Source organism: Microtus oregoni, unplaced genomic scaffold (assembly GCF_018167655.1).
Source record: "Microtus oregoni isolate MIOR12 unplaced genomic scaffold, Mior012 000069F_ref0000032, whole genome shotgun sequence".
NCBI lineage: Eukaryota > Metazoa > Chordata > Mammalia > Rodentia > Cricetidae > Microtus > Microtus oregoni.
The window spans coordinates 3,978,029-4,000,716 of NW_024543976.1; the positions used below are offsets into that span (position 1 = coordinate 3,978,029).

General features: G+C 44.0%; 1 protein-coding gene across 2 annotated transcripts in view; it reads left to right on the forward strand.

The window, feature by feature from the left end:
* Positions 1-7,628: 7,628 nt before the first annotated feature.
* The window catches only part of Hmgxb3 (HMG-box containing 3), a 50,308-nt gene continuing 35,248 nt past the window's right edge, over positions 7,629-22,688 (forward strand). The window contains exons 1-5 of one of the 2 annotated variants that reach the window (XM_041641421.1): positions 7,629-8,181; positions 12,316-12,451; positions 13,151-13,325; positions 17,309-17,806; positions 18,997-19,095. In XM_041641421.1, coding sequence (XP_041497355.1) covers positions 12,318-12,451; positions 13,151-13,325; positions 17,309-17,806; positions 18,997-19,095 — 906 coding nt within the window. In that variant the 5' untranslated portion in view covers positions 7,629-8,181; positions 12,316-12,317. The remainder of the gene's footprint in view (positions 8,182-12,315; positions 12,452-13,150; positions 13,326-17,308; positions 17,807-18,996; positions 19,096-22,688) is intronic. The other variant, XM_041641420.1, reaches the window with a different exon arrangement.

Here is a 22,688-nt window from a genome sequence, read left to right on the forward strand (position 1 = left end):
AAGTTTAATGCTGTGTGTTAGAACACATCAAACAATAGAATGTAACTTGGATTGGGATACAGAATGATGCAGAAAACTTTGGCCAACCAGTTTCAAGTGAGCACAGCCTGTCCCCGCAGTCCCAGGCAAGACACCATTAAGAGCTAGCTGGTCCTTGCTCTCTAAGTAAATGCTACAGAGCACTGGGAAAATATAAAGGAACGGGGTGAAGGGTCTGCTGGTGACAGAAACTTCAAGAAAGCCTGGAGGAAAGGACTCCTGTCACATCTTAAAGACTGAAGTGTCTAGCTCAAGAGAACAAGTGAGGCACTCAGGGAAAGACACACAAGTGGAAGTGGTTACAGGTAAAGGAAGACAAGGGCCGTACAGGGAGCATCATAACCCTGCTTTCCAACCAAGTTGGAAATGAAGGTTGGCGTCAACTATGCAAGGTGAAAAAACTCAAGAGGAATGCCCTGGTTTTGTATTCTTGTGGGCATTTGAGACCCAACCTAGAAACTTGGGTCAGGGAAATGGCAAGCTCCCCAAAGAGCTAGCCCAATCAGCGGTGTGGACTGCAGGAGAAGGGTGGAGGAGGAAGGATGCGGAAAGTACTCCAGGAGCTAATCAGATACAGCACAGGATCTAGCCGGGAGCTAATCAGATACAGCCACAGGATCTAGCCAGGAGACATCGTTTTCACCCACCACGTGTTCAAAATCTAAAACATGAGACAATCATCAGCATACACACTGCTAATCTCATAACTCAGAATGTTGAGGCAAGGGCACTGCAAGTTCAAGGCTAGTCTGAACTACATGAGAGTCTGCCTCAAAAATGGAGATACGTTCAGTAGTTTTATTTTAAAATTTTATGCTGCTTTTTATTTTTTTTATAAAAGTAATTGACAGTAGAGAATACATTCAAACGGCCATCAAATGGCTTTGGAGCCTGTCCTAGAACTCACTCTGTTGACCTGTCTGGCCTCGAACTCACAGAGATCCACCTGACTCTGCCTCCCCAGTGTAGGGATTAAAGGTGTGCACTACCACCACACGGCGAAAAGGTTTATTTCATCTACAGCTTGTAGTTAGTCTGTCATCCAGAGAAGTGAAGTCAAGGTAGGCACTCAAAGCAGAAACTCAGGTAGGAACTGAAGAGGCCATGAGGAGTGCTCCTTATCGGCTTGTTCCCTGTGACTTACACACCTTAGGACCACCTGCTCAGGTGTGGCATCACCCACCATTGGCTATGCCTTCCCAAATCAATTATTATTCAGGAAAATACCCCCTGCAGACTTGCCTAGAGGCCAATCTTAGGGAGACACGTTCTCAATTAAGATTCTCTCTTCACAGATACATCAAGGTTTGAGTCAAGCTGACAACAACCAATCAGCACTGTCCCCTTCAGCAGAAGTGTGTTCAGGGGAAGCAACTAGGAAAAGCCAACTCCTGCTTCCTCAGATGTGGTCTGGACTATAGTCAGCAATCATGTCGCTCATTAACCTTATGTATTCATTATGTCACTGGCCTTTCTGCAGAATGCTTTCAAAGCAGTTCTATGGACATCTATAAATCTGCTCAGCCAGCCCACAGTTGCTTGAAAACTGGCACAGGCGAGCATGTTGGCCAAGTTTAATGCCTCTTTCCCATTCACAGAGCCAGGGGTGAGAGTGGATTTGGCGCAAATTTCTTGAAACCATGCAAAGAGCCTATCAGCGCCGTGATAGAGAGCATTCCTCATCCTTTCCCTCTGGGGTTCCACGGATGCCTCTGGCACTTCCTCTGTATTTGGCATGACCATTTGAGAGAGCAGACAGGGTGGTAGTGAAGCCTATGGCTTCTGCAACTTTCATCTCCTCCTCCAGGGAGGACACTGCTGAAGTTTCTCATTCCCTCTTCTTCACCATTTCTAGGGATGAGGGCTGGGCTACAGCTGAGAGGGCTATATCTGTTCCTCCTTCTAGCTTCTTCTGCCACAAGTGCGGGAAAATAAAAAGGTAAACTAAGTACCTCGCAGAAGCCTAAGTGAGGGTTTAGGGTGTTAAAATTTCTGGTAGAAAAATTCGTGGAAGATAGGATTCATGACACTGACTTTGTGTCAGTATTAGACTATCGGCAGACTCAGAACCCTTAAGACAGAAAGGGCCTTGAAGAAAATCTATTTACGTAAGCTTTCCAAGCCTGGGAATAGTAATGTTTGCCTAGGCTGCTATGACAACAAATTGTAATAAGTTGCAAAAACTTGCAAATAGCAACACACTATAAACTCAAAGAGCTGTAGGCCTTGTTTTGTAGATACAGAAACAAGCCAGAGGAAGAGCCTGGCCCATGGCCATGAAGGTTTCTCAACTCAGATCACTGATGTATCTGGCATGCCATTGCCCTGCTCAAAAGTCCACCAAAATGAGAACTTCAAATTCTCTCACCATCTACCTTAAAAAGGCTTTCACTATAGGAAGCTGTTTCGGGTGTCACATATTCACTTAATAAACATTTACAGGTTCTAAGCAGTAAGGATTCAGTGATGAACAACAGAGTCAAGTTATATGCCCCCAAGAAATAAAAAAAATGAGGGGAACAGTAAATAAACAGATAAATAAGGCAATTATAGAGTGCAACCAGTGCTGTGAAGAAAGTAGGAATGAGGGTACAGAAGAAAAGCAAAAGGTCTGTCTGGCATGGGGGTTGTAAGTCTTGTAATAGAGCTACAGGGGAGGTTGAGGGAGTAAAGTCAGTTGGTGGTCAGCCTCAGCAAATTAATGAGACTCCTATCTCAAACAAACATGTTTAAGGCTGGGGATGTAGCTCAGTGGTAGAGTACTTGCCTAGCATGCTCAAGGCCCAGGGTTCAAGCCTCAATACTGCAAAGGCTGTGGGGGTCGGGGGAGTTATTTACAAAGTCACAGAAAAGATGGCATTTAAGATGAGCTCTCCATGAAGAGCATCAAAGAGGAGCAGTGCAGTCAAGGATAGCGCATCGGCCAAATCTCAAAAGCAGGAAAGAGTTAAGTGTTCTGAAGGATTTGTATGGCTCCAAGAGGAGAGCCAGTGCATTCAGATGCTGTGGTAAGCAGCAAACACTTGGCTCGGTGCCTCAGAAAGCTTCTCAAGTTTTCCAGGGAGTTTGTGGACAGAAGCGCCATCCATATCATTCTCATTCATATTCTCTGTCTCTCCTCTCTTGCTAGATAGACAGCAGGCTAACCTGGACCTGGAAATCCTTTGTCCCCAGTCTTCCCCAGGGCTAGGATCACAGTCATGAACCACTATTTTCTGCCTGCTTTGCATTTTTTTTAAATCAATTTGCACTCAGGAGGCAGAGGCAAGCAGATCTCTATGAATTTGAGGTCAGCCTGGTCTACAGAGAGAGTTCCAGGACAGGCTTCAAAACTACACAGAGAAACCCTATCTCAAAAAAACAAAACAAAACAAAACAAAATCAACTTCAACAGGCAGTGGTGTCACATATATTTAATCCAAGCAACACAGGAAATAGAGGCAGGTTGATCTCTGAGTTCAAAGTCAGCCTACAGAGAGCATTCCAGGACAGTCAAGGATAAAACACACAGAAGAACCCTATCATTAGAAACAAAGAAATAAAAACAACAACAAAATCAGTCACATTATTTTGTGGATATGGATTGGGATGTTTGGATGCTACTGCTGATGGTTTGGGTAGGAAATGATGGCAGAAGTAATGAGTGAATTGTAGCACACTCCCTCTTTGGGCTTGTTTCCTGTTTGAAAACGAAGTTAGGCATGATAGTACATACTTGTAATCCCAGCACTGGGGCTGCTTAGACAGGAAGACTACTGAAAGTTTAAGGCCAGCCAAAGCTATATAACAAAGACCCTGTCTCAAAACAACAAATAAGTAAAGAACAGCAGCAACAACAAAACCTTTAGACTCGATAGGGGGAGGCACATCAGATCTGATATGCAGGCATGACCTAGCACTTGCTGGATGAAATCTCCATGGGGACATATTTAGTTTTTAAAAACTCAAAGTGATTTTGATACATTGCATATTTGAAAACTGTTGTGGGATATCCACAAAGACTGCTCAGATAGGGGTTTAAGCAAACAGAAAGTCTTTACTAGCTGGTCAGCAGCTACACTGGGTGGTCAGGTGAACTTCTAAGCACCAAATCCATATTTTGGGTTGACATAATTCAGTTAGCAAGAACAATGAGCCCGAAGGCACTACAGAAGCCCAAAGGCAAGGTTGGTACATTTAGAGACTTTCCCAGAACTACAGAGTATGATGGATCAGTTCTTTGTTTTTATGTTGGCAGGTGGTACTGTCTACATGCTGAGTTTTATGGCCTGAATGGTACTCCCATCATGGAGTCAGTTGTGCTAAGGTCTGGGAGACTATTAAACTCTGGGACCCTGTTACAAAAACCAAAGGATCTGATGACTCCCAAGATTGCCTTCAAATTAAAGTACTAGGCCTTAGATAAATACTCCAAGTTCAATGCCTATAGAGGCCAGGCTCAAGTGACTGAGATAAGGATAGGTATTTGGAGAAGTTGGGGTATAAGTGCCTGATTGTGGTTTGAATGTAATTGGCCCCCTTAGGCACATAGGGAGTGGTACTATTAGATGTGGCTTTTTTGGAGTAGGTGTGGCTTTGTTGGAGGAACTATGTCACTGTGGGTGGGCTTTGAGGTCTTACGTTGTGGAATATTAATTTAAGATGTATTACACTCATTTATGCTGTGAACTAATTTGTTTAATGATACAAAGACGTGTTGCATTTGTTTGATTAAATAAAATTAACTTGGGGTTAGGAGGCTGAGTCAGCAACTAGCTGACATGAAGTGGTAGGGTGGAACTAAGTGTAGCAAGGGTTCTTTTGTGGGGGTTGAGCAGGACGCCCTGTTTTTCAGGAGATACGAGTTAGAGGAGAAAGTTAGATACTTGTTCTTCAGCCCCTCAGAGTGAGCAGAGCTTCACCTCAACTTTTGAACCCTGAGTTCTATAGAAGGATAGAGATCTTAAAAAAGTTTCTTTTGGCTGTCATGATAGAATTTGTGCCTGAAGGAAGAAATTCTCACCTGGCCAGTCACCATTGCTAATAGCTGCAGAGCTACAATTGGCGATTAGGAGAGCAGTTGCTTGAGGAGCAGCTGCTGAATTTAATGTAATTCATTAAATGAAAACAACAGTCTCATATATACTCAAGTCACATCCAGTGTGCCTGTGGGATTAAGATGTAGTTCCTTCTCCACTCTCAGCTCCTTCTCCAGCACCATGTCTGCCATCTTGCCACCATATCCTGCCATGATGATAATGGGCTAAACCTCTGAAACTATAAGCCACCCAATTAAATGTTTTCCTTTATAACAGTTGTCATGTTCATGATGTCTCTTCACAATGATTGAAACCCTAAGACACCAATCTAGAGCTTTGGAGATTTAAAATAAATGCCTTTTCTGGTCAGACAAAACACCATCCAGCAAGAAGTGTTTGGAATTTATTTGTCTGTTTATCCAGTATTTATGTTTGTTGTACTTGGAGTTGACCCTATAAAATTTGGAGGCTAATTTGAGTGCAATAGTGAGTTCCTGAAAGACTTTAAACAAGAAAAAAAAAAGGCTGTTGTATAAGAGAATAACATAGGAACGCCAGAGTTTAGAGTGTGGCTCCATAGCAGGGTACGCATACAAGGTCCTGAGCTCAACCACCAGCACCAGCTGGGGACAGGGGAAGGGTCCAGATCAGATATGGAAAGCTGGATTAGAGAAAATGGTGAGAGGCAGTCAGGTAGGGCTGTTACTGTGGGCTAGGTGTGAAGTCAAGGCAGAAAGGATAACTCGCAGGTTTCTGGTTTGAGTGTTGAACAATTCAGTGGATGCTACTGTAATTTACTGAGCTGGGAACCAATCACGGAGAATACACTATGTGAAGCACTCTCTATGATTAATACAGCTTCCTTGGAGCAGGACACATGTAATGCTCCAATTTGTTAGGTCCAAAGGAAACTCCAGTTCCCCAAACCCCAAAAGGCAGTCGGTCCAAATACTCACAAATGGGCTCAACCTGAATACTGGAGGATTTCTGTGGTTAGAGAAAAGCCAGTATTCCTCAGGGACTTGTAATGTCACTTCTCCTCTACCTATCCCTGGCAGAAGGGACAAATGGCTTTCTGTGGTGCCTCTTAGCATATTAAAGCTCAAGCCGGCCAGCCTCCCTCAGGATCACAAATCCGTGTTACACCCTCTTTTTATCTCCTCCCCCTCCTTAAACTCCCTCTGGCTCTTGGGCTTCCCTTCTCAGCTACTCATTCTCCTTATAACCCTGCTAGTTTTTTTGTGCTCCCCCCTCTCTCCCCCTTGTATAAACAGACGGTATAACCACTCTGTGGCACTGTTAAGGGGAAGGTTTCAATTGTAGATATGAGAGAACAGTAGAGGCAATCGGAAGAGTCTGGAGCCGAGAGAGAAAGCAGCAGACTGAACAGCAGCAGCAGACTGGACCTGGCCATGAGGGCCACAGGAGTAGAGCAGAGAGATGGGTGGGGGAGCAAGCATACCTTAGCAGGGTTATAAGGTAACTGCAGGACGGATGGAAGGAGTTTAAGGATTTAAGGATAAGGGAGGCGGTGGTAAGAGCTAGGAGGCTAGCATGGACTTTGAAATATTTAACAGGTACTTGTAATACTGAGGGAGCCTGGAGGCCGGCATGTGCTTTGGTATGCTAATGGACACCACAGATAGCCATTTGTGTTCCCCACCTTTTGAAGTTTGGGGGAATGGAGCTTCCTCTGGACTGGACACTTCTTTTACCCAGGTTCAGTCTGTTTGGCCATGTTCAGTCTGCTTCTTTTTCTCTCTGCTCTGAACTCTTTCAGATTCTTCTGACTGTTCTCTCTCTCATATCTATAATTTAAACCTCCACATTAACATATCATAGAAGTCATGTTGTCAGGTTATATACTAACGTCATAACTTGTTTTGAAAACTACTGATATTGACAGTAGACATGTGACGATGAGAATACAAATCTTTTGTTTTGGTCAAACTATTATGTTTGAAACAATTGTCTTGGGGATTGAACTCAAGGCTAAGCACAGGCTAGGGAAGCCCTCTACCACCGAGCTACAATCCTAGGCTCAAAGACAAGACACCCGATCAGACTTAGCAATGCAAACGGACCAATCTGCTGTGTTGACTGTAGAGATCAGAGAGGAGGTGAGAAGAACGGGCAGACGATGGTAGCTTGGCAAGGTGGTGACAGTGGCAGGTGGAAAATAGAAAAGACTAGCACTGCATGTGCAAGCGGTCTTGCAGGAGCGTGTTTAAATGTGGCACAACCTATGACGTGAAAATCTAATTCAGCCCTTCGTTCCCAGAGATCTCCATTCCAGAAAAATCACTATTGTTACAGCTCACCGGAGCGAGGTGGGAAGCCTGGAGCAACATTAAGTATCATCCTCAACCTGAAGGAGAGAGAAAGTTCTGAAAGGTGAGGCCGAACTCGATTAGAGCTCCACCCTGTTACCTGACTGTCCCACATCCCTATCCCGAGCCTCTTAGCTTTCTGGTTTCACAAGCTCAGCCCCTATTTCCGGCTCCGGTGAGCTTGGCCGGAAGCAGTCCGTCCACCTCAGCGGATCCCCTTCCACCCTCCATCCCCTAAACCTCCAATCGGTTCCAACAGAGGACCCGCCAGTTGCGCTTGCGCGGGGGTCGCACGCAATCACGCGCGCCGTCCGCTTCCGGTGCGCCGCGCGGGCCGCCGGGACGGGTCTCCCTGGCGATCCGTGGTGTGCTGTCGCCGCTGCCAGCAGCGCGCCGGTGCCGCGTAGACGCTCGCGTCTTGCTGTCTTCCTCGGGCTTCCCGGGGCCTGACCCCCCCCCCCCGGGGCCCTCGGCAGGCTTCGGCCGAGCCTGTGCGCGAACCTGCGGTTCTCCGCTCGCCCTTCATACCCCGCAGCGCAACTCGGAGGGAGAGCGAGAGGGGCTTTGGCGACTCCGCGCCGTGTGTCGCCGGGCGGGGCCGCGGGGCCGGGGTTCCTCCAGCCCCCGGGATGCGTGCGCGAGCTCTCGCCTCCACTTTCTTTTTACCGCTGTCACGACTGGAGCCGCCTCTCGCCTACAGCGGGGAGCGCGAGTTCACCGACCGGCACCCCTGTCCAGCCCCGTGGCCGGGTACCCTCGGGAATGTGAGCCGCCAGGCTCACAAACTCCTCCGGGTAAGTCCTGCCCACTAGGCTCACGCCGCCGGGCCGAACTGCCCAGCCACTTGAGTGCGGATCCTGCGGCTGCCTCTCCAGCTTCTGTTGCCTCGTGCTACCCGGTGCACCATTCCCTTAAGTCTGTACCTCAGGGACAGCCCAGAGAGGGAAAGAAGGTAGCCCGTGGCTGAGCTGCCAGAAACCATCACCTGAGGTTCACAGAAGGTTTGGTAGGGTAGTGAAAGTGTCTCATTTCAAGGGCTACAGTTAAGAAAACTACGGCTTCAAGAGGGAACGTAGGATGCTTAAGGCCTTAGGGATCTGTAAGAGTGCTTTTCTGTCTCAGATCTTATATCCTCAAAAGACGCCCCACCCCTGCTCATCTTGTTTTGGTGTTTGAGACAGGATTTCAGGCTGGCTTCAAACTCATCAGTAGATGAGATTAGCTTTCAACTACTCCCGGTCTTTCTGCTTCCAACTCCTAAGCCCTGGGGCTGGCTGTAGGCACACCACCACACCCTGTTGTTTCTGACCTTCATATTTTTCTGCATCTATTTGCTTTGCTTTACCAAGGCCTAGGATCTGAAAACAAACTTGGACCCAGGTGTAGGACACTGTAGTCAAACAAACAGAAACCCAAGATAATCCTTTCATGCCCCAAGGTGTAACTAACTTGGTTAGTTTTGGCCACTAAAACACGTTGTCCATTCTTTCCATACAGGCGCTCCGCTGGAGTAATACTGCTTTCTTCACAAGGCTGTTAAGGGCCAGGGAGTCGATTATATATAGGGCAAAAAGTTTGACCCCCATATGCCCTTGACGTGAACTGCACCTGCCGGTTAACCAATCTGCCGTTTGCTCATAGAGCCACAGTGTGGACTGTCTCATTAGGTTTCACTATGACTGTTAGGAAGTGAGCTTCCCCATTGCTCCCCCTACCCCATTACATTTTTAGGGAAGATTGGAGGAAGAGAAGTCACAAGTATAAAACAAGTATGTTTGTAACCTGCTGTGTACCTTTAAGAGGGGGGCTGGAGAAGTATCTCAGCAGTTCAGAGAACCGGCTCTTCCAGGGGCCCCAGGTTTATTTCTCAGCACCCACACAGTAGCTCACAACTATCTGTAACCCAGGTCCCAGGGGACCTGATGAAGTCATCTGGACTTTGTGGGCACCAGGCAGACGTGTAGTGCACAGACATTCATGATGCAGGCAAAACCACCCATGCACATAAATAGTAATTTTTTTTAAAAGTGGGGTGAAATGTGTGTTTGGGGGTAGCAGAGGAGGGGGTTTAGTTTTTACATCTGTCAGAAGTATTGCTTGGCTGCTAGGAACATGGCTCTTGTAGGAGAGTGAGAGCTCGGATCTAGACCCACACGTGTATGAGGTGAGCATGATGGCCTGTCTGTAATAGTAGCCCCGGGAGGCTAGTCATGGCCATCTCTGGTTTTGGGTGAGAGACCCTGCTTCAAAGAAAAGAAAGAGTGATCTGGTAAGATTTTGGACATTAATTTTGGGTCACCACATACTGCATACTTTCACCTCCACACGTGAATATGCTTGCACACAGCACACACACACACACCCATTAAAAATAAGAAAAAGACCAAAAGGGGAGGAGGGGCTCTTAGCTCCCAGGGTTAGGCACAGTTTATTCATCCTCAGCTCCTAAAAAAACAGCTGACATTTAGGGTGTGGAACACACGTATCTCTGTTCTAGTGGTAAGAATTTCAGCTTGCATCCCAGTCTCCTGGGTTCCCCTTTATCTTTATTCTTCTCAGTTATCTTTTGTGAGGTCTAAACTGTGTGTGGGCTTCATGCCACTCCTGTGGGTCCTGTTTGTGTTTACTGCCACAGCTCTATTTTCTGGTATCTGTTTGGGAGATTTTCAAGAACTATGCTCCCTGCTCATAAAATTCAGGTGATTCTGGGATCTTTTTCCCTCTAAGGATTAAGAGGTGAAATTGCAATCTAGTGCTTGACCCCAGTGAACTATTCATTCATATTTTTAGGCCTGTTTTTTTTTTTTTTCTAGACAAAAAGGCTGTTCATTCTGCTTTGGTTTTGTTTGTTTGTTTGTTTGTTTGTTTTATTTTAGGCTAACACCAGAGAGCTATGTTGGTTTGTCAGATTACTGTTTATTTTTTGGCTTTGGTTTTTGAGGCAGTATCTGAGTGCCACGGTCTGGTCTTTAACTCCTGATCCTCCTGTCTCTGCTTGCCAAGTGCTGGGATTACAAGTATGCTCCAACATGTCAGTAAGGTTACTGTTTAGATCTGTGTTGTCCTATACTATAGCCACTAGCCATACAGTTACAGTTCATCATATTGAAAATTAGTTCATTTTTGGCTGCTAGTCCTATTCCAAGTGCCTAATAGTGATCTGTGACTAGTGGCTACTATATTGGACAAGATTAATAGAGACCATTTCCATCAGAGTTTATTGAATTGTCCTTGTATAAAAATTTGCTCGTCAAGTTTGGTGACAGCACAACGTGAAGAAAAAGACCAGGAGCTGAATTTTTTTTAATTACAAACCTATTTTCAATATTTGGGCCTCGTGGCCATGGGCAGGTTGCTAACTCTTTCACTACAGATGATAGTCTTTAATAATGAACTCTTTCATTAGTACAGTACTTGGCTGTTCTCCAGCAATTATGTGACTTAAATTCTTTTGAGTCTTGCCTTGTAAATCTGTGGGAATGGGTCTGGTCGGTGAAAGGCTTATTGTGGGTCAGCATAGGAGTCTGAGTTAAGAAAGTGCTGGGATCAAGAGTGGCTGGCCTAGACAGTTCGGGAAGCTCCACATGCACACACTTGCACCCACTCCCCTGCATGTCCTGGCTAGTTTTTATGTCAGCTCAAGAAAAGCTAGAGTTGTTTTGGAACCTCAATTGAGAAAATATCCCCACCAGGTCATTCTGTGGGCTAGCCTCCATTTTCTGACTAATGACGGATGTGGGAGGGCCCAGCTCACTGGGCAGGACTACCACTGGTGGTCCGGGGTGCTATAAGAAAACAGACTGAAGCACTGGTGGCGCAGCACTCAAGAGGCAGAGGCAGGTCAATCTCTGTTAGTTCGAGGCCGGCCTGTTCTATAGAGCAAATTCCAAGACAGCCAGAGAAACCTTGTCTCAAAAAAAAAAAAAAAAAAAAAAAAAAACCTGAAGAAGAAAATAGAGTGAGCAGTCTATGAGGAGCAAGTCAGTAAGCAGTCCTCATCCATGGCCTCTGTCTCAGTTCTTGTCCTGACTTCCATTAGTGATGGACTGTGATACAGAACTGAAAGCTAAAGTAAACTCTTCCTTCCCAATTGCTTTCGGTATTGATGTTATACCAATAAATTCCTTAGTTAGGAACCCTAAACCTTATGTGTACCCACAGGAAAACCCCCAACACATATACACAAGTCTGGGAAGATGAGACCTCTTTTAAAATTTTTAAAATTGGATTTATTTATTGTATTTATTTTAGTGTTTCGCCTGCATATGTATGTGTACCACATGCATGCCTAATGCCTATGGTGGAGGCCGGTCAGAAGAGAGCATGACATCACTTGGAAATGAGGTGTGGACACTTGTGAGCTGCCACACGGATGCCAGGAACCGAATAACTGCTCTTAACCACTAAGCAATCTTTCCAGCCCCTACCCACTTTTTTAACATGCAGGAAAGGGTTAACAGAATCTAAAGTAGTTGGAAGACCTGCCTCAAATCACACAAGCTGGCAGAGTAAATCTCTTCCATATAAAGTTCCTTATTAGACGTTTAGTTGAAACTGTTATTTAAAGTGATAAAACTGTAAGGGTATGGCTAGAATTTCTAACTCTTGGCCAAGTATTCTTTAAAAAAAAAAAAAGTTTGGTTTCTTAAGAAATTTTCATGAAAGACTCTCAAAACCTGTGGTCCCTGATTTGCCTGAAGAACAGACTAACTGAAAGCATTCGATTTCCTGCCTTTTAGAGTCTCACCCAAGGCTGCAATGGAGCCCTTGAATCTGTAAGAATCAAGTACCACATGTGCTTGTTAGGATCTTTTGAGCTGGGGAGATATCTAAACCTTTAGACCCTGGCAGAGTTGATTTGCACTGCAGGCTGCAGTTCCTTTTGCCTTGGATACTTAAAGCTTTCTGTTGACTTCCCTCTTCTCTAGCCATGGATGCGCCGTATGATGGTGCTGAGGTAACTGTTGTGATGGAAGAAATCGAGGAAGCTTATTACACTTCTCCTGGGCCACCTAAGAAGAAGAAAAAGTATAAAATACAAGGAGAAAAGGCCAAGAAACCCAGGTTAGCTTTAATATTTTGGTTGTTGATGTTATTTCTCAACAGGTCAGCTTGGAGGGCTGAGTTGAAGAAGATAAAGATTCATTTAGAATGCAGTTGTCAGAGTCTGAGTGGGCATGTTGTGGGGGAGAGAGAGACTGGAGGTGCAGAGGTACAGACTTTGCTTATCTTTCCAGACTGTTAGAGGAACTTGTACCGTGTAATGCTAGAATCTGTGGATTCTTTTTCGTGTTATTTTTTGCTCTGTCATTGTTTAAATATTTAAAATAGGCATTAGTAACATTAAAGTTATAAGTAATGCCAGCGATTTCTACAGATATTATCCACTTTAATTTTCCTCTTCACTTTGAATACTAAAAACTTCTGACTGATGTTACTAGCACTGGACCACTTTTGACAATTACTTGCTTTCCTCTCTCAGCCTTGTTGAGATTTTTGATCAAAAACAGAGGAGTGATGTATGTGTGCAATAAACCTGGGTAGTCAGCCTCTGCTGTAACCTTGGCCTGCGAGTGGAATGATAGGACCCTGCATCTTTGACTACATTTGATTATATGACTGGGGGTGATACAGAGGTTTTTTTCTTGTCTAGAGACAGTGCTTTGAGTTGAGAGGTTTGACTTTGCTTTGCTTTGTTGGCCTTTGACTAACACCCCAACTGGCAAGTGCTAGATGAAGTAAGGTCCCTTCTTGATTCTGCAGGTCTGCTTACCTTCTATACTACTATGACATCTACTTGAAAGTACAGCAGGAGCTCCCCCACCTACCACAGTCCGAGATCAATAAGAAGATAAGTGAGAGCTGGAGGCTCCTCAGTGTGGCTGAGAGAAGTTACTACTTGGAGAAAGCCAAACTAGAGAAAGAAGGTTTGGATCCTGTAAGTATTTTTTTCTTAGCGCCCCGCCCCCATTGTTTTAATGGGTAAGGACCTGGGGAGACCAGCTCCTCTGTTCTCATGACTCTTATTAACTTCTTGAGAAGCTTTGCAATTCTCTTTCTTGAGTCAGGTTTTGTGTCTGTTTTCATGATGCTCTACATTCTTTTTAAGTGCAACAGCGCTGAGAGCTGACATTTTCTGAGTTCTTTATAATGAGCCTCTGGTTCCTTTTCTGATCTTTACCGTAACCTGAAGCTCCTTATCCTCATAGTAATATCCTTTCCTTGATACAGTGGCTTAGATAGGCATTTCTTCTATACTGTGTTTTCATATTACTAATTAAATGTGGTATAGTTCGTCTGTTGTTTTGCCTGCTATAACAATCAGGAATCAGGTTTGTATGAAAAGCAGTAAAGTAAAACTGCTTTGTGTGGTCCATGTGCTTTTGAACTATACAGAGGAGAAATGCAGGGTTAAAGCCAAGGTTGATGGTGACTGGGGCTTTGAGTCCTTGAACTAAAGAACTAGTGAGGATGAATTTAGGTTGATGTCTATCTGCCATTTGTTATCTCTAATTCAGAGCGACAGAATACACTTGTTTTGATGGTGCTGGTGGCAGAATCCAGGATTTCATTCATAGTAGACAAACTTCGTGCCAGTGAGCTCTGTGCCTCCCCCAACTGGATTTTTGGTTTTTGATTTTTTTGGCCTTTTTTTTTTTTTTTTTCAGTTTTTTGAGACAGGGTTTCTCTGTAGCTTTGGAACCTGTCCTGGAACTAGCTCTTATAGACCAGGCTGGCCTGGAACTCAAAGGGATCTGTCTGCCTCTGCTTCCCAAGTGCTGGGATTAAAGGCGTGCGCCATCACCGCCTGGCCCCAACTGGGTTTTTTAACATTGAAATTCCCATAAGAACTCTATCATGATTGCAGACCAAAACCGTTTAACCTAAACTTTTTTTTTTTTTGGTTTTTCGAGACAGGGTTTCTCTGTGGTTTTGGAGCCTATCCTGGAACTAGCTCTTGTAGACCAGGCTGGTCTCGAACTCGCAGAGATCCGCCTGCCTCTGCCTCCCGAGTGCTGGGATTAAAGGCGTGCGCCGCCACCACCCGGCCAAACTTTTATTTATTTATTTTTTAAGCTTAGACAATTGTTTCCTATTTCTTTTTTGGAAATGTAAAGAACAAAGGTATCAATAGTTACGCTGTAGGTGAGCTGGACTTTTTCTTAACTGAGTCTGTCTGTCACTGCCAGTCAGATTATTTTGTCCTTACTGTCTAGATATTCCTCTTCCTCCTCCAGTAGCTTTGTGTTAATCTACTGTCTAGAAGATGCTAGTATATATTTCTGCTGCTAGATGATTTGTTTATAATAAGTCTAGGAAATAACCCCAGCAAAGGTAAGACTGTGAGAAGGTAAAATATAAGAAAAGAATACCTATTCCTTATGGCTTCCATATTCTAAAATATGCAATCTTAGGAGTTGGGATTGAACTCAGTGGCAGACCATATGCTTAGCATAATTGCCCTGGGTTCCATCCTTAGAGCCAGCCTCTTTTAAAACAGTAAATAAAGGCATCAAAACTTTTTCGTCTAATAATCTCAACTAACTCTGGAAGGTTTTTTTTCAAGACTGAATTTTTTACATCATCTGCGGTGATTTTTTTCCCCAGCTTATTCGTGTGCTTGTTTATATTTACTCATTTCCATCACTATCATCAGTAAATAATTTTGGAAGAATCAATTAAATTTTTGAACTGATAAGTTTTCTGATCTGCAAAATGGAACTCGTAGGCAGTCATAATATTTAAAATGTATAATGTAGGACTGGAGTGATAGCTCAGTGGTCAAGAACACGTGCTGTGTTTACAGAAGACCTGTGTTTGGGTCCCAGCACCCAGTGGTGGCTCACAGCATCTGTAACTTCAGTTCCAGGTGGATTAATTCTCCTACCCTTTTTTTTTCTTTAAACTCTCTGAGGACACTAGGCACACATGTACTGCGTAGACATCTAGGCAAAACACTCATAAAACTAAATAGATAAAGTTAAAATCACTTATCTGAGTTCTTGGCAGATTTTGATCTAATCCATAAGTGTTACTCTTCAGTAGATTAAAAAAATCCAGTACTAGGGGTGGAGAGAAGGTGCAGCAGTTAAGAATACCTGGCTGTTTCTGGCAGGATCCTGGTCTGCCCACATGGCAACTTACAACCATCTGTAGTTCCATTCCAGGGGAGCAGATGCCCTTTTCTGACCTTGGACACCAAGCATACAGGTGGTGCACATACATACATGCCTGAAAAACATTCATACATGTAAAATAACTAAATATAAAACATTTTTTTTTAAGATCCAGCCAGGCTGTAGTGGCACACATCTTTAATCCCAGCACCCAGGAGGCAGAGGCAGGCGAATCTCTTGAGTATGAGGCCAACATGATCTACAGAGTGAGTTCCAGGATAGCCAGGGCTACATAGAGAAACCCTGTCTCGAAAAACAAAACAAAGAACCTAACAAACAACAAAAATACAGTACCATGTAAGAAGAAAAGGTGCTGGTTAATGAGCACTGAAGCTTGGCAAAGTTTCTGTGCTGAGTTGTCCTCTATTGCCTGGTGTGCGGACGGGACTTTGCATCTTGAGAGACTGATGGCCCTTCCTGCTCAGTCCAGGACCTGTGATTTTGCATTAGTCCTTCAAGTCTGTATAGTTTTGTCATGTAGTCCTGTTCTGTCTCTTTTAGTCCAGACAATTCTTTGCCACCAGTTAATCTTGTTGCTTTAATGTGTATTCTTCGGAGGGTGTTTTGAAAATGCCATTTTCCTTTACCTCTGCAGTTCTATAAAGGACCCAGTTCTGTCTACCTTCACATTTCGTCTGAGTGCTTCTTTAACTCTTATCTTTGAGTGCTGCCTTTGAGCCTTAAGTAGTCCCATCGACCCTCCCTTTTGAGATCTCCAAAGATGTTCTTGTAATTGATTTTAGTGTGCCTTTAAAAGGTACTTTGAAATTTTTTTTCCCATTAAACTTGGGTTTTTATTTAACCATTCACTTTGTTCTGTTTCTCTTACTGGATGACTTTTAGTTTAAGTTCAAAAAAAAAAATCAAACATTAATTCCCCTTTTGAGAATGGATTTGCTATGTGGGGCTGTTTCTAGGAACTGGTCTTGATCTTTTAAAAGAAAAATAAAAAGCAGAGTTCAGGTTTTTACTTTTACTAATTTTATGTCTTGGACTTTTAACCTCATGAATTTTGACTTTGATTTTCTCATGTATTAACTGATAATACTAATAGTATTATTTTAGAGAAAAATTAAATCACAAGTTTCAACAAATTTCTGAGTTTTAAGATGTTAGGTCTCCTCCCTGCACCTCATTAACATATTCAGGGCCTTTTAGTCCTCATCATACATAATTCATTTCTCTCACAAAGCTTTCTTAGCTTTGTGGCCTGCTCATCCTTTTAAGTTTGGAAGAATTACTGAGGTCAGAATCCTGATGTGCCATCTTGAGTTCCATCTCAATCTTCTGTATCGTTGCTTTTCATACTTATTTAAACCATCTGCTACTCTAGTAATACTTGGTTTGGTATTTATTTTTTTTTCCTTAAAAGGAAAACCACTAAAAAGCAAACAGGTGGTTGCCGAGGCTTCAAGAAGGAAAAGAATTTGCTCAAGACTGTGTAGACTCGATGTTCATGCTCCCAGTTTTGGAAGCTGAGATCTGTGCCCTACCCAGAGTTCAGTGCCATAGATGTAGTGTATTTTCTCAGGATGTGCAAGCCCCTCAATTCAATCCCTAGAACTTTGAAAAGACCTAACAGCAGAGTCTAATCCATTCTACAGTTTCTTGAGCAAGTGAGGTACGTTCATCCCAATGACGATGACACTGTTGTTGCCAGCAGCTGATCTTTTCTGAGTTAGGGCTAATATAAACAACTTGAGCTCCTCATCCATTCATCTCTGGTTATTTCTCTCATTCTCAGAACTCTAAGCTCTCTGCACTGACTGCTGTGGTTCCGGACATCCCAGGTTTCCGAAAGATCCTTCCCCGATCGGATTACATCATCATTCCCAAGAGCACCCTGCAGGAAGACAGGAGCTGCCCTCAGCTAGAGCTGTGTGTGGCTCAGAACCAGATGTCCCCTAAAGGATCTGCTCTCGTGTCTCATGCTTCCCCGGATATAGTAACCAGCCATGCAGGCATGGCCGAGCAGTGCCTCGCTGTGGAGGCCCTGGCTGAGGAGGTGGGAGCCCTCTCCCAGCCAGGTGCGGTGCAGGAGATTGCCACCTCAGAGATCCTCAGCCAGGATATGCTCCTGGAGGACGCGTCCTTGGAAGTAGGAGAGAGCCACCAACCTTACCAGACAAGCCTAGTAATTGAAGAGACCTTAGTAAATGGCTCACCAGATGTCCCCACTGGAAGCCTGACTGTGCCACACTCCCAGGTTGGAGAGAGCTTGTCAGTGGTAACAGTCATGAGGGTAAGTGGCTTTACACAAATGTCTTTTGCTTGCTGGCATTCTTATAATGGAGGGTATAGGTATAATAACTCAATGTTTCTAGGCCTTGGACTTGCTCCAGAGTTCTCAGCTTCGCAGGCATCTTACCACCTCTCAGTCTAGCCCAATGAGAGTTTTCCTCACATAAGATAAGATTAGCAAGAGAGCTGGAAATGGATTGAAGCTGTCTGTGAGTCAAAGCCAAGAACTTCATGCTGTTAGTGCCAGTCAGGATTTGTGTCCAGAAGTCTCTTTCAAAAAAAAAACCCACAATGGCATCTTGAACTATATGTGAGAATTACTGGAGGAAACTTTGGATTTAGATGGAAATAGGAAGAAAAATTCTCTTTAAGGACAAGGTTATAGAACTAAGACCTGAGAAAGTCAGACAACTCTGGGGCTAGTGAGATGGCTCAGTGGATAAAGGTGCTTATTGCCCCAATTTTTATTTAAAAAGGAAAAAAAAAAATCCCTAAACCAAGGGATTCTTGGTTGAGATAAAAGCAAAAATCTCATTGATTCTGGGAAAATTGCCACAATGTCCTAGTTATAGTGTCCCTCTTCTTCCCTGGATAGGATAGCATCCTAGAGGAGTGGCAGTCCCCTTCAGGATAAGGGGGGCAGTGTGTTATAGCATACATGATAACTTGGGTGCAAAAGAACAGGTGGCCTAAAGAGCTCTATCCGACATCTATTATATCTTTTATTTGTTGTGCGGTGCTATTTTATGATTGTAAATCGTTGCCACTGATCTGATGGAGGCAGTAAAGAACAATTTTGAGCTGCCTTGTGAGTTCTGGGAACAAATTCAGGTCCACTGGAAGAGCAGCCAGCTCTTTACCACCGAGCCATGGTTCCAGTACCACTTATAGAATATGTTAATAGGGTCAGAAGAATCGGATTTTTTTACTAAGTGCTTAGGAGATCTTGGGGGTCCCTAGGCCATCACTGCTCTAGTTTTCTCACCTGTGAAATGGTCATAGCACATCCGTGGTAGTAATTTTTTCTTCGTTTCTGTGTTATCTTATTTTGAGATAACGGTGCTTGTTCATTTTGCTGAGCATGCTGGATGAGCACATTGTCGGCACTTTGTGCTTGATGCAGCCTTCCAGTACTGTGGATGCCCTTGGGTGTTCTGGACACTGTTTAACTGTCCTCTCCATTGTGCACAGGATTCCAGTGAGAATAGCTCCTCTGCTCCAACCGCTCAGTTCATCATGCTGCCTCTGCCTGCTTACTCGGTTGTGGAGAACCCTTCCTCCATCAAACTGGTCAGTATTGGGGAATCAGGGCTCTATAAGCATTCTTTCCTATTAAAAATAGATGGAGGTGGGTGGTCCTTGGACTTCCCACAGGTCAGGGAACCCTGATTGCTCTTAGAGCTGATGAGGGAGGAGGACTTGAAATGGGAGGCAGTGGTGGGGAGGAGGCAGAAATCCTTAATAAATAAATAAATTAAAAAAAAATAGTTTTCCAAGGTCTTAAAGCTTTAGAACATGGGAGCCAGCAGTTTGGAATTCCCCGGGCCACATGTTGATGGTCAGGAGCCCTGTAGGTACAGCTCCCCAGTACCTGTGAACTCCCCCAAGTATATAGACTTCTTGAAACACCCTGAGGGTAGGTTTCAGAACACTGTGGAACCACTGATCTAGTTAAGCGTTATCACCGCATCACCGCACAGATGCTAAAACAGCCCAGAGAAAGAGGAGTTGAAATCCTCGAGGACGTAAACCAGGGCTCTGGCTTCTTGACTCAATTGATGTTTTCCCATCACACACCACAGCTTCTGGGCTGAGATGTATCCCTAAATATTTCATGATTTTGATGCTATTATAAATGGCATTCTGAACTACTTAGTCCCTGGCAGTATGTAGTAATAAGGGGGACTTTTTAGAAATTAATTTTGTTTTGTTTTGAGACAAGGTCTCACTGTGTAACCCTAGTTGTCATGGAGCTCACTTTGTAGACCAGGCCTCTCTCTACCTGTTTCTACCTCCCAAGTGCTGGGGTAAAAGACATGTGCTGCCACACCTGGCTGAAGTGGTAGATTTCATTGTTGATTTAGTAGAATGTTGCATTCATATCAGATTAGGTCAGGATAATTGATAATATTGTTCAACTGCTCTGTATCCATGCTGATCTTTGATCTGTCTGTCCTGTCAGCTATTGGGAGAAGGCATTCAACTGTCACTATGGATGTTCTGTTTCTTCTTAAAGCCCTATTAGTTTTTATTCCATACATTTGGACTTTATTTGCATAAACATTAGGATTGTTACATCATCTGCATAAATTGCCACTTCATTATTATGAAATGACCTTGAGTAATGTTGTTTGCTCTGAAGCCTACTGCGTTCTTTAGTTTTGCTTTTATTAGTTACTATTAGCAACTATTTGTTTCCATGCTTTTTTATCCATTTGTAACTTTATATTTAAGGTTTGTTCTGTTTTATAGGCAGCATGTAGTTAGATGTAAAACAAAGACAGTCTGATGAAAAGCATTTATATTTGATATGGTTAGGTTTGTTTTTGGTTTGTGGTGGGATTTTTTTTTTTTTGTTTTTTTTGGCCTCAGTCATGGTGGGAAGGCATGGAAGCAGAGTGTGAGGCTACTGGTCATACGGCATCTCTAGTCAGAAAGCAGACAGCTGAATGATGGTACTCAGGTCAATCTCTTCTTTTTCCCTTTGTATTCAGCAGGACTCCAGTTCTTGGGATGGTGCTGCCCACATTTAAGTTGGGTCTTCCTCTAGTTAAATCTCTCCAGAAATGTTCCCACCGACGTGCCCAAGGGTGTCTCCTATTTGATTATGAATCTAGCCAAGAAAAGTCTACCCCTTGCTATTGTGACACGAGACACAGTCACTGTTTTTTTTTTTTTTAAAGATTTATTTATTATGTATACAACATTCTGCCTCGATGTATGCCCGCACGCCAGAGGAGGGCGCCAGATCTCAGTACAGATGGTTGTGAGCCACCATGTGGTTGCTGGGAATTGAACTCAGGACCTCCGGAAGAGCAGTCAGTGCTAGTGCTCTTAACCTCTGAGCCATCTTGCCAGCCCCTTGTTTTTGTTTTTCAAGACAGAGTTTCTCCTTGTAGCTCTGACTGTCCTGGAACTCGCTCTGTAGACTAGACTGGCTTCCAACTCAGAGATCCATCTGCCTCTGCTTCCCAAGTGCTGAGAGTAAAGGCATGTACAACCATCTGGCTCACAACCACTTAAAAAATTTTTGTTTCTATTGTTATTTTTGAGACAGAATATCTCTATGTAGACCTGGCTGGCCTCTTAATTCAGACAGATCCCCCTGCCTCTGCCTTCCCAAGTGCTGGGATTAAAGGTGTGTGCTATTCTGCTGGACCCACAATCACCTTTAAATCATAACATTCTACCCCAGCCCTCAAAAGGTTTATGGCCATCTGATAATGCAGAATGCATTTAGTTTATCTCCCAGGAGTCCCAAAGTCTTACCCATTCTAACACGGAGTCCAGAGTCTGTTCCAAGCGCTCAGGGCAGTCTCTTAACTGTGGGCCCTTGCAAAACCAAAGGTATTTCCAGCATATAATGGTACAGAATAAAGTGGCAGGAGGAGTGGCAGGATAGCAAGGACAGGTTGAATGAAAACGAAGCAGGACAAACACTGTACCCTGTAGCTCCAGGTCCAAGAGCTAGGGTTTGTCTTGGTATCATCATGGCTCCAGCAGGCTTAGGCAGACCTACTCTCCAGCTCTACTGCCTGCAGAGCATGTGGCCTTTCTAGTCTGTGCCAGAAGTCTTAGCAGACATCCCACAATCCTAGCATCTCCAACATTCTGAGGTCTCCATTGCATCTTTACCATCACACAGGAGTTTCTGGGCCTCCTTGTGGGGACTCTGGTCTTGCTACATGTTACCTGGCCACAGAGGCGTTCTGGATCCTAGGTGCAGGCCTCTATGACCCCATAAATCTTTGATTTTGCATGTCTACAAAACCATGTAGAAAGTGTTGGTACATTGTCTTGCTCAATCAAGATGTAGTCCTGCCTACACATGCCAAAGCTTTAGTGGCCTCCATGTGCCTTGGCAGCTGGACCTGGGAAGACTTCTCCAGGTGATTGTTTTTGAGTAGAGAACTCTTTCAGCCTATCTCCCAGTCCAGACTGTCTCCTGAATTTGCATTTTCAAGAGTTGGAGCCTTTGAGGTAGGGTCTTGCCTTCAGGCCACCTTGCCTTTGTCTGAGTTTAGAGCTAAAGGTTTCTTGTTAAGAGTTACAGCTACTTTCTCTATCCCGGCCTCGCTTATTTCCTCTCCATTTGTATATTCATGTCTTTGTTCCCTCTCACTGTAGATCTGAATCAGAGCTGTGGGCAGTAGCTATCCTGCAGCCTGAATGCTGTGGTGTCCTGAGATTTCCTCTGCTAAAGAAATGGTCCATTATGTTTAATTCAGCCTTACTCAAGTTACCAGGACACAGGAAGACTGCAGATATATTTCTGACTATAATAGAATGGACTCTAGCCCAGTTCTCAATAGCCCTTGGTCTTCTCTGAAGCCTGATAAATCAGGCCATTACTGCCTACATTTCTGTTGGCATACTGTTCTGAACTTCCACCAGAATTGCTTAGTGGGCTTTGCTTACAAGATTCTAGAGCTTTTGTTGCTCATAGGTCTAAACTTCTTGATTTCTTGCATAAACCAGGCCTAAAGGCCTCTAAACCACATGGCCATATAGTCTAGAAATATTTAGCTCCATCCCTGGTACCAGAATACATATTAGGGTTCTCTAGAGCAATGAAATCAATAGGTATATATATATTATAAAGGGGGGCTTACATGGTAGGGACAGGTATGTGCCATTGTTTCCAGCTAAGTAGTATATCCTTG